The sequence below is a fragment of the Neophocaena asiaeorientalis genome, unplaced genomic scaffold (genome assembly GCF_003031525.2).
Source record: "Neophocaena asiaeorientalis asiaeorientalis breed wild unplaced genomic scaffold, Neophocaena_asiaeorientalis_V1.1 scaffold285, whole genome shotgun sequence".
Taxonomy (NCBI): Eukaryota; Metazoa; Chordata; class Mammalia; order Artiodactyla; family Phocoenidae; genus Neophocaena; species Neophocaena asiaeorientalis.
In genome coordinates, this window is record NW_020174653.1 from 3,730,036 (window position 1) to 3,742,608 (window position 12,573).

Below are 12,573 nucleotides of genomic sequence, written 5' to 3' on the forward strand. Positions count from 1 at the left end.
GGGTCTACTTGGATAATCCAGGATGATCTCATCTTGAGATTCTTCACTTAATTATAACCACAAAGACCCTTTTTCCAAATAAGGTCATATTCAGAGGTTCCAGGGGTTAGGATATAGACCTATCTTGGGAGGCCATCATTCAACCCACTATACCATGTACATTATGTTCTTTTCCCACTAGATTATAAATACTTTCTACATATTGCAAGTCCCTTGAGGGAACCATCTTTTTTACTTTTAATTTTACAGTTATATGGTAGATGCCTAAATGTGAAGTTCAAACAAATAAATAGTGAGGGTTAAAACAAAACTAACAAACAAAAAAAAGTATTATACTTGGGGTGGAAAGTCCTAGATTTGGGTTGTGGCTCTACCACTAAAATACACTCTCCCTGAAGTTAAGAATTATTAACTACGTTTTTCAGTGTTATATCCCATAGTGCCTAATATTGTGAGAGCTCAATAATTATTTGTATGACTTTGAGAAAATAATTTCATTTTTCTAAATCTCAGTTTTCTCATCAATAAATTGGGAATAATAAAGTGGGAATGATAATGTTACCTACCTGAGTAGGTGGCTGTAAGGCTCAAAGTTATAATGGTCTAATCTAAGTCAAAGTGCTTATAAATTGTATAACAAATGCAAGTTTTATTTTTAATCTTTTTAATAGGAGTGCTTTGAAAGATTTTTTGTTCTTTTAAGCAAGAAAGTATTGTACGATCTTCATGTTATTAAAACTAAAAAGCTAAGTAAAAGTAAGCCTTCAGTTACAATTTAGAAGTCTTTGAGCCTTTTTTTTTTTTTGTTAGTTATTTGCAATCTGAATTTTTTTGCTATTAGTAAGAACTGGTAAATATTTGCTTGGTTTTTTTCCTTCCTTTTTTTTTTTTCTTTCTTTTGTTCAGATGTGTGTTTTTTGAACTTTTCTCTTAAGGTAATGGCCAATCATGGTATTACTAATAAAGAAGATGAACATTTTTATGGCACTTACTACATTTTTCTCTGTTGTCTTCTAGAGAAAATTTAGATCACTCTGTAACGCCACTGTTATTATGGGAATGTTTTACCATAATCTTGCCAGCTTTAGGTATAAGTTCACTTGGTGAAAATGGAATCTCAAGTTTATTTGATTTGCATTTTTATTACTGACGTGGGTGCATTTACTGATTTCTTTATTAAAAATTTACTGCATGCCACTGTACTCATTTCCTGTGACTGCTCTAACAAATTACTACAAACTGAATGACTTGAAACAACCAAATTCTATTTTCTCACACTTTTGGAGGCCAGAAGTCCAAAATCAAGGTGTTGATATGGCTACACTCCTTCCAAAAAGCTCTAGAGGATAATCTATTCCTTGACTATTTTAGCTTCTGTTGGCTGTTGGCGTTCCTTGGCATAGAGCTGTATCTCTCTACTCCATCTTCACGTCACCTCCTCTTTTTGCATCCCAAACTCTCTCTCCTTCTTTTCTATGAGGCTACATGTAATTACAGTTAGGACTCATTTAGATAATCCAGGATAAGCTCCTATTCTCCAGAACCTGAACTTAATCACATCTTTTGCCATATAAGGTAATATTCATTCACAGGTTTGGGATTTTAGAACCTGGGCATATCTTTTGGGGATCACCGTGTAGCCTCTATAACTACTTAACAGTGGTAGACAAAAGCATGTACAATCTTTGCAGGGGAGAGACAGCTAAACAAAATAATTATAGTAAAATCTTACAAGGTTCTGTGTCAGAATTCTGTACAGGGTTCTGAAATAGCACAAAGGAACAAGTGAGTGGTCAGTTTTGTAGGCGAGAGGGTGGATGGGAAAAACCTGTAAGTAAATGGTCAAATTTGAATGAGTCTTTGAAAGATGTTTATGATGTAAGGGATTTGAAGCAAAAGAGGATATCAGGGCTGAAGACATGAAGTTTGAAAAGGTCTGGTTAATTTGGGAATTTGTAGGTATGATTCGAACTGGATAGGAGACTTGGTAAGAATTGATATGAGAAATGATGGAGTCTCATGGAAAATATAAAAAGTATAGTTTAGCCATTGAGTTGACTAATTATCTGGTCCACTTTTTCACATATCCTTTTCTAAAACAGGTTCTTCAGAACCTTTTCAACATTCTAAGCATGATGGTGATGAGTGAGTTACGATGAGCCAGAGGACAGTAATATGAAATGTACTGAGTTACAACATGTATTAGCTAGGAATACATTCCTCTGCAATTAACAGAAAACCCAAATAATGCTGGCTTAAAGAACATTAAAAGCCTTACCTAGAAACCCACCAGCAGACTTCCATTTGCTTTCCTTTCATTAGACTGGAGTTAGGTGGCAACATCTATCATGAAAAACCAGTATTTGGTTTGTTGTTTTAATTTATTTTACTGAAGTATAGTTTATTTACAATATTGTGTTAATTTCTACTGTACAGGAAAGTGATTCAGTTATACATATATATACATTCTTTTTCATATTCTTTTCCATTATGATTTATCACAGGATATTGAATAGAGTTCCCTGGGCTATAGAGTAGGACCTTGTTGATTATCCATTCTGTATATAATAGTTTCCATCTGCTAATCCCAAACTCCCAGTGTACCCCTCCCCCACTCCCCTTGGCAACCACAAGTCTGTTCTCTATGTCTGTGAGTGTGTTTCTGTTTTGTAGATATGTTCATTTCTGTCATATTTTAGACTCCACATATAAGTGATATCATATGGTATTTGTCTTTCTCTTTCTGACTTACTTCACTTAGCATGATAATATCTAGGGCCATCCATGTTGCTGCAAATGGCATTATTTCATTCCTTTTTATGGCTGAGTAGTATTCCATTGTATATATGCACCACATCATCTTTATCCATTCATCTTCAGTGGACATTTAGGTTGTTTCCATGTCTTGGCTATTGTAAATAGTGTTGCAATGAACATTGGGGTGCATGTATCTTTTTGAATTATAGTTTTCTCTGGATGTATGCCCAGGAGTGGGATTGCAAAATCATATGGCAACTCTATTTTTAGTTTTTTGAGGAACCTCCATACTGTTTTCCACAGTGGCTGCACCAATTAGCCTTCCCAACAACAGTGTAGGAGGGTTCCCTTTTCTCCATACCCTCTCCAGCATTTGTTATTTGTATACTTTTTAATGATGGCCATTCTGACTGGTGTGAGGTGATACCTCATTGTAATTTTGTTTTGCATTTTTCTAATAATTATCAGTATTCAGCATCTTTTCTTGTGCCTGTTGGACATCTGTATGTCTTTTTAGAGAAATTTCTATTTAGGTCTTCTGCCCATTTTTCTATTGGGTTGGTTTTTTTGTTACTGAGTTGTGTGAGCTGTTTGTAGATTTTGGAAATTAAGCCCCTGTCAGTTACATCATTTGCAAATATTTTCTTCCAGTCTGTAGGTTGTCTTTTCATTTTGTTTATGGTTTCCTTTGCTGTGCAAAAGCTTATGTGTTTGATTAGGTCCAACTTGTTTATTTTTGCTTCTATTTCTGTTGCCTTGGGAGACTGACCTAAGAAAACATTAGTATGATTTATTTCAGAGAATGTTTTGCCTATGTTCTCTTCTAAGAGTTTTATGGTGTCATGTCTTATATTTAAGTCTGTAAGCCATTTTGAGTTTATTTTTTTGTGTATGGAGTAAGGGTATGTTCTAACTTCATTGATTTACATGTGGCTGTCCAACTTTCCCAGCACCACTTCCTGAAGAGACTGTCTTTTCTCCATTGTATATTCTTGCCTCCTTTGTTGAAGATTAATTGACCATAGGTGTGTGGGTTTATTTCTGGTCTCTCTCTTCTTTTCCATTGATCCATATGTCTGTTTTTGTGCCGGTACCATGCTGTTTTTATTACTGTGGCTTTCTAGGATTGTCTGAAGTTTGGGAGGGTTATACCTCCAGCTTTGTTCATTTTCTTCAGGATTGCTTTGGCAATTCTGGGTATTTTATGGTTCTATATAAATTTTATGATTGTTTGTTGTAGTTTGGTGAAAAATGGTATGGGTAATTTGATAGGGATCAGATTAAATCTGTAGATTGCTTTGGGTAGCATGGCCTTTTTAACAATATTAATTATTCCAATCCAAGAGCATGGGATATCTCCCATTTTTTAAATCATTTTCAGTTTCCTTTATTCATGTTTTATATTTCTCAGCATATATCTTTCACCTCCTTGGTGAGGTTTATTCCTAAGTATTTTCTTTTTTGATACAATTTTAAAAGGGATTGTTTTTTTTCTTTCCCTTTGTGGTATTTCATTATTAGTGTAAAGAAATGCAACCAATTTCCGTGTGTTAATCTTGTATCCTAGCTACCTTGTGAATTCATTTATCAGTTCTGATAGTTTTTCTGTAGGTCATTAGGGTTTTCTACATATGTCATATAATGACAATTTTACCTCTTCCCTTCCAGTTTGGATCCCTTTTATTTCTTTTTCTTGTCTGATTGCTGTGGCTAGGACTTCCAGTACTATGTTGAATAGAAGAGGTGAGAGTGAGCATCCTTGTGTTGATCTAGATTTTAGCGTGAAGACTTTCAGTTTTTCACCACTGAGTATTATATTGGCTGTAGGTTTGTCATAGTTTTTATTATGTTGAAATATGTTCTCTCTATACCCAGTTTGGTATGAGTTTTTATCATAAATGAATGTTGAATTTTGTCAAATGCTTTTTCTGTATCTGTTGAGATGATCATGTAGTTTTTGTCTTTTCTGTGTCAATGTGGTGTATCACATTGATTGATTTGCATATTTTGAACCATCCTTGTGACCCTGGGATGAATCCAACTTGGTCATAGTGTATGATCTTTCTTATGTGTTGTTGGATTCAGTCTGCTAGTATTTTATTGAGAATTTTTGCATCTGTAATCATCAAAGATACTGGCCTGTAATTTTCTTCTTTTGTAGTGTCTTTGTCTGGTTTTGGTATCAGGGTGATGACGGCTTCATAGAATGTCTTTGGGAGTTTTCCCTCCTCTTCACTCTTTTGGAAGAATTTGAGAAGGATCAATAAATATGAGTCCTTTTTTGTGTGCTTGGTAGGATTCGCCTGTGAAGCTGTCAGGCCCTGGACTTTTGTTTGTACAGAGTTTTTTTATTACAGATTCTATTTCATTTCCAATGATTGGTCTGTCCAAAGTATCTATTTCTTCTTGATTCAATTTTGATGGGATGTTTCTAGAAACTTGTCCATTTCTTCTAGGTTGTTCAATTTGTTGGCATATGATTGTTCATAGTATTCGCTTGTGGGTTTTTGTATTTCTGTAGTATCAGTTGTGATTTCTCCTCTTTCATTTCTCATTTTGTTTATTTGATTTCCCTCTCTTTTCTTCTTGGTGAGCCTGTCTAGAGGTTTGTCTTGTTTATCCTTTGAAAGAACCAGCTCCTGGTTTTATTGATTCCTTTCTATTGTTTTTTTAATCCCTATTTCATTTATTTCCTCTCTGGTCCTTATTATTTCCTTCCTTCTGCTTACTTTGGGTTTTGTTTGTTCTTCTTTTTCTAATTCTTTTAGGTGTTAGGGTAGGTTTTTATTTGAGATTTTTCTTGTTCTTTGAGGGAGGCCTGTATCACAATGAACTGCCCTCTGAGAACTGCTCTGCTGTAGCCCATGGATTTTTGTATGATTGTATTTTCATTGTCATTTGTTTCAAGGTATTTTTTAATTTCCTCTTTGATTTCATCATTGACCCATTGGGTTTTTTGGTAGCATGTTGTTTAGTCTCCAGGTAATCTTTTTTTTTCTCGTTTCTTTTTTTGTGGTTGATTTCAGTTTCATGCTGCTGTGGTTAGAAAACCTTCTTGAAAAAATTTCTATGCTCTTAAATTTGTTGAGGCTTGTTTTGTGCCTCAGTATGTGGTCAACCCTAGAGAATGTTCCATGTGTACTTGAAAAGACTGTGTATTGGGTTTTTTGGATATAATGTCCTGAAAATATCAATTAAGTCTAAATGCTCTAGTGTATCATTTAGGATCTCTGCTGCGTTATTGATTTTCTGTCTAGAAGATTTGTCCATTGATATGAGTAGGGTGTTTAAGTCTCCTACTATTATTGTACTCCCATCCCTTTTTCCCTTTATGTCTGTTAGTATTTGTTTTATGTTTTTGGGTGCTCCTATATTGGGTGCATATATGTTGATGAATGTAATATCCTCCTCTTGTATTGATCCTTTCATCATTATATAGTGTTCTTTTTCTTTATGGCCTTTGTTTTAAAGTCCATTTTGCCTGATATGAGTAGTGCTACCCCTGCTTTCTTGTCATTTCTGTTTGCATGAGTTATCTTTTTCCATCCCCTCACTTTCAGTCTGTGTCCTTCACTCTTAAGGGGGTCTCTTGTAGACAGCATATGGTAGGCTCTTGTTTTTTAATCCAATCTGCCACTCTGTATTTTTTGATTGCAGCATTTAGTCCATTGACATTTAAGGTAATTATTGATAGATATGTATTTATTGCCATTTTTAACCTTGTTTTCCAGTTGATTTTGTATTTTTTCTTTGTTCCTTTCTTTTTCCTTTTATGGTTTGGTGATTTGCTTTTGTATTATGCTTGTTCTCTTCTTTTTGGTTTTTGTGAATCTGTTGTATGCTTTTTGATTTGTGGTAACCCATATGGTTTTCAAATATGTTAACCCATTACTATATCTACTTGCTTTAGACTGATAGTCATATAGGCTCGAACACATTCTAAAATTTAAAAATCTACATTTTTTTACTCTCCTACCTGGCATTTTATGATTTTGATACCCTCTTTTACATCTTCACGTTTATCCTTTTTCTGTTCATTTTGCTTATCATCCCTTTCACAAAAATGTTTGTCTTTTACTTTAATCTGTATACTGGCTTAAGTGATTTACTTTCCATTTTTGATTTTCTCTTTTATACAGATTACTGCTTCTTTTCTATTTAAAGAAGGCCTTTAATTATTTCTTTTAGTATAGGTTTAGTATTGCTGTTATTCTTTTAGTTTTTGCTCTTCTGAGAAATTCTGTCTCTCTCCTTCTATTCCAAATGATAATCTTGCTGAGTAGAGTATCCTAGGTTGCATATTTTTTCCTTTCAGAACTTTGACTATATCTTGCCACTCCCTTCTGTCCTGCAGTGTTTTCTATAGGAAAATCAGGTAATAGCCTTATGATGGTTCCCTTGTAATTAACCCTTTTTACTCCCTCCTGGCCTGCAACATTTTCTATAGGGAAATCAGGTAATAGCCTTATGCGGGTTCCCTTGTAATTAATCCTTTTTCTCTTGGTGCCTTTAGAATCCTCTCTTTATCTTTAACTTTTGCCACTTTTATCATAATATGTCTTGGTGTAGGTCTGCTTGGGTTCATCTTGTTTGGGACCCTTTGTGCTTCCTGTGCCTAGATATCTGTTTCCTTCTTTAGGTTTGGGAAGTTTTCAGCCATAATTTCTTCAAATACATTTTCAATCCCCTTGTCTCTTTCTTCCCCTTCTGAAATTCCTATTATGCATAGATTGGCACGCTTTATATTTAAGATTTTTAAAACTTTTATTGTGGACATATAATAATATAATGAATCCCCCTCTGTGGACCATCATTCAGCTTCAAAAATTGCCAGCTATTGGCTAATTTTGTTTCATCGATGCCCTCATGTACTCACCCTGCCCGTATTATTATTTTTTAGCTAATAGACTTTTTTTTTTTTAGAGAAGTTTCAGGTTCACAAAAAATTAAGCAGATAATATGCAGCATTCCCACCTCTCCCTCTTCACCCAGTTTCTCCCATTATTAACATCTTGCAGTAGTGTGGTACATTTGTTACAATTGATGAACCAATACTGAGACATTATTATTAACCAAAGTCTATAGCTTATATTACAGTTCACTCTTTGTGTTGTACAGTTCTATGAGCATAAGTTGTTTATTCCACAGTTTATAGAGTCGATTATCCCTAAGACCATAAATGTCTGGACTAAATCTAAACTGCCTTCTAAATCTTTAGTCCAGGAACCAGTGAAGTGATAAAAAAAAGCCCTTGGAACTAATTGAAAATTATAAAGTTGAGAAGACAGCAGACCATACTAAAAATCACCACTCCTGGTACATAAAAGCAACCGTAGCGCAAGTCATCTTTGCCCAAAGTGTGGGTGGGGCTGTGGGCTGGGGAGGAGCCTGTATCCTGCCCTGGCCCTTGTGGGCCTGGAGGAGACAGAACCCACTCTTCAAGGAACAGTAACTTTAATTGAAGCAACGTTGTTGAGGCAGCAGGAGCAGGAAGGAGAGCGTAGAACTTTCCACAAGCATGACTGGAGTCAGAACATCCGAGGTCCTTGCAGCAGGGAAAAGGAGCCTTTGAGTCAAGTACTGCAGCTCAGTGCTTTGGCCTGGGTGCTATACATGTCACTTCTGCTCAGACTTCCTTAGCTGCAAGGAGGCATGTGGCTGTGCCCGGCTTCACGGGAGTGCGGAAGTATGCTACCTTAACGGCAGTGTCCATGTACTCCAGTTGCTGGGGCCTCCATGGACTATGACCCATGGAGACTGCTACTGCCGTTAAGTCCCAGAGGTGGGGATGGGGGAGAGGTTCGGGGCTGCTTCAAGGCCTGGGTCCCACCAGTGGGTGGCCCTGGCGAGGGCTCTGGAGCTCTGCAGGACACAGCCCTCAGCCTGTCCCTGAGCCCCCAGCTCACCCTCCAGCCTGAGGCCAGAGGGCCTGGAGGGCCCCAGGGAGAAGGCTGCGATCCTCTTCTCACTGCACTGTCTGCAGCGAGGACCACTGCCAGGCTGATTGTTGGCAGAGCGGGACCTCTAACCACTGGCAAGCTTTATATTATCCCATAGATCTTTTATATTGCTTCCATTTTTTTCATTTCTTTTATATTGGCTTTCTGTCTGCTGTTCTGATTGGGTGATTTACATTATTTTGTCTTTCAGAACGCATTCATTCTGCATTATTCAGTCTGCTATTTATTGCCTTTAGCTCAGCTTTCATCTGGACAACTGAGTTTTCTAATTTTTCTTGGCTCCTCTATATAGTTTCTAGTTCCTTTTTACAGTAATATGTATTTCAATTATAGCATTTCTTAATTCCTTCAGTATTTTCACTATCTTCTTTTTGAAATAAATCAGTATCTATTACATGAAGATGTCTATTTCACTGTTCTTTCAGGGCAATTCTCTTGATCTTTTAATTGGGAGTGGTTGTTCTGCTTCTTCATTTTACTTATATTTCTCTTACTCTATGAGTTTAGGAGAAACAGTTAACTACTGTGGTCTTGGAGGGCTATTCTTATGTGGGAGTATCCATGTGTAGCCTGCATGGGTTTAATATATTTGGTGGGAGGGCTGTTTTCAGTATGGCTGCCTCTTTCCTCAGTGTGTGCTGGCCGTTATCACCTTTAAAAGGGGGTGTGACTGGTGTCGTGGTGACCCGAGCCTGAACTGAATATTGAGCGGAGCCTCCTCTTTGCTCTGTGGTTGTCACAGCCCTGTTGGCGGCAGCGTCTACCCCCTAGTTGTTGGAGTAGAAACCCTCAGATCTGTTTCTGATGTGCGGTGTGAGACAGGTGGAATTGGAGCACTCCCACTGAGAGAGGAGCCACTGAGTGTTCCTCTACCAGAGCTATCCACTGTGAAGTGCACTCCATGGTGTCACCTGAAACCCACTGTGCAAGCTCACAAAGTGTACTGTTGGTGGCATGCCCTTGGCCCCACCTCAACTTTGGGAATGCAGGCAGTAGTCCCTGGTGTCCCTCAGGCCCTGTGTTTACAAAGCCACCAGCGCAAATCAACCAGTGCAGATCCACTGAAGTCAGGTACCACGACTGCAGTAGTTGCACACCTGGACCCTCCATGGGAGCTATGGAAGCAACCCAGACCCTGTCCCAGCCTGCATATGCATGCGCCCACAGAGCCCACAGATGCTAAGGCCAGACCCATCAGAGCTGCAGGAGCACCCGTTGTCCATTCAGATATCATGAAGTCGCTGAGTTTTTACAAAGCCAGTGGCCGTGGCATAAATCTGCAGATCACACAGTCGTGGGGAGATGGCTTAGATTTCAGTCCTGCTTCCTAAGTTGTGTGACCCCTGGTAATCAACTTGGATTTCAGCCCCGCCTCCACTTGTGGGCAACCCCATGGCACTTGCGTGCTCCCAGAGCTTGTAGAGGTGGTCCCAAGCCAGCTGAGAGTGTGCAGAGAAAGAGGCTGCTATGGCGGCCCCGCCCCTCCCTTCACTCACATGCACATTAACGGTGGGGTTTCAGCAGCAGCTCCACTCCCTCTGTGAGCATGCCAAGTGTGAGGCTGCTAATGGCAGGCACCGCCCCTCCCTTCTCACACCCCCTTAACAATGACACTTTGCTTCTATGGCGGGCCCAGGCTTCTTCCATGTATACCTACCGGTTGTCGCTGTACCACACTCCAGCCCCTTCCTGCTGTCTCCACACAGCCAACCCCAGTCCACCCCTTGGGTCTGTCCTCTAAAGCTGGAGTATCAGCACCCAGCCCTCGTGTGCACCAGCCAATGTGCATCTCAGGCTGGGGAGTGCAGGGCAGTGGCCCGGACCATCTGTTCTGGCCTCTCTGTGCAAACTGGCTGCTGCTGTCTCCTCTGAGCCTCTGAAGCTCCCTTTCTGTCCCACCTGAGGGGGCTTCCAAGGTATGGGAACCTTTTCCTCTTTCATGACTCCCTCCCAGGGACACAGGTCCCATCCCGCTTCCCTTTTTTATCTTTCATCCTACCCGATTACATGGAGATCTTTCTTGCACTTTTAGGTTCTGAGATCTGCCAGGTTCAGTAGGTATTCTGTGAGAATTGTTCCACAGAGATGTATTTGTCATGTATTTGTGGGTGGAGGTGACCTCCATGTCCTTCTATTCTGCCACCTTGATTGGAGCCTCCAGTATGTGGTTTTTTTGAGAGTATATTAGATCATAAACAGAACTAGCTATATAAACACTGAGAACAAAGCTTTCGTGAAAAATAAGGTTTTGTAATTTGCCTTTTGCACGTGAATTTAAAGTTCTAAATTTTAAAACTGTGTGCAAATTTTAAAAACATTTTATTACAACCATAAAAAATGTCAGAGGCATGGAATTTTGAGCTGGTGAGACCTTGGTGTATCCAGTCTGCTTTCATGCTATTAATATTTGTAAGACTAATGAATGTTGAAAACAATATAAACTTTCATATTATTTTTAGGGACGAGACATAGATCTTTCTCAGAGCAGTGAATCTCAAACAGTGAAGAAGTTTGATGCTTCCATTTCATTTCCACCAGTAAATTTAGAAATTATAAAGAAGCAACTGAATACTAGGTAAGTAATATTAATTTTAAAATTTACATTTGTGATAGACATTTAATAGTGAAAAAAACTAGCACTGTAATCTTTTTAACTATTAAATATTAGTATTAAACATATTTATAGGAAAAAATTAGCATCACCTGTATTAGCACATTAATATAACTGATTTCCTTTTTTATATGTCTTTTAGTGTTTATGATATATATCGTATAGTTACAATCAATAAAATCAAGTTCTTATTTTTTCACTTACTATTTTTGTTAGCACTTATCTGCATTGTTAAATAGCCTTTAATTTTTAAAAATAATATGCCGGGAGTGATGGCAGCAAGATGCCAGAATAAGAAGCCCTAGACCTCGTTGCCTCACAGAGATACCAACTTAACAACAACATACTCTCCAAAAAGCCTTTATGAGTACTCCAGAAATCAGGAAGTTGTAGTACCCCAGGCAAGCTCAAAGCCCAAAATAGCCACATTGTAATGGGTAAGAAAAACCATTTCATTCCAACTGCATCTAGCCCCTCTCACAAGCCAGAACTGCTTTTGATGGAGAGAAAAAACCCAAGTCATAGTTTTTCCATTGGGAAGGAGAAAGAAGAGTGGAACACTGTCTTTTGGAGGTACTGCCCAAGGGACTTGTTTCTGTCTTGTCTGTCTCAGAGCACTGATGGGGAACCATCATACGTTAGATGCCTGACGGCCACAGAGGACAAGAAAGAACTAAGCAGCCTGTTGCAGAGCCGGAAAGTCTGCAGTACTACAAACACCAGAGGGAACAAGAGACTACAGAATACTGAAAAAGAAACCCACAAATCTCTATAATTAGGAAATTTCGTATAGAAGCCCAGAGAAGGTGCATCCCCCAGGAAAGGTTTGAGAAGACACTCTTCCCCACACACCACCACTGGGAATCTCCAGTCAGGCTGATTGAAATGCACTTAAGGGAAACAGCTGTATATGGGGGAGAAACTCCCCTTAAGTGCATTTTCAAATACACAAAACACAACAAAAAGATAACCAGATACATGAAGAAACAAGGAAACATGGCCCAATCAAAGGGCCAAAATTAATCCCAGAACTAAAAGAAACAGAGGTCTATGAATTACCTGACAGAGAATTCAGAATAATCTTCTTAAAGAAGCTTAATGTCTTCTTAAAGAAGCTTAATGTGCCATAAGAGATCACAGACAACTAAAGAAATCAGGGAAATGATACATGAACAAGGTTGGAATACCAACAGAGATGGAAACTAAGAAAGAACCAGAGGTTCTAGAGCTAAAAGTGTAATAACT

General features: G+C 38.4%; 1 protein-coding gene across 5 annotated transcripts in view; it reads left to right on the forward strand.

The window, feature by feature from the left end:
- GCFC2 (GC-rich sequence DNA-binding factor 2) overlaps nt 1-12,573 on the forward strand; it is a 73,656-nt gene that overhangs the window by 24,072 nt on the left and 37,011 nt on the right. For all 5 annotated transcript variants that reach the window (XM_024758860.1, XM_024758856.1, XM_024758858.1 and 2 more), the window contains one exon: nt 11,177-11,292. In XM_024758860.1, coding sequence (XP_024614628.1) covers nt 11,177-11,292 — 116 coding nt within the window. The remainder of the gene's footprint in view (nt 1-11,176; nt 11,293-12,573) is intronic.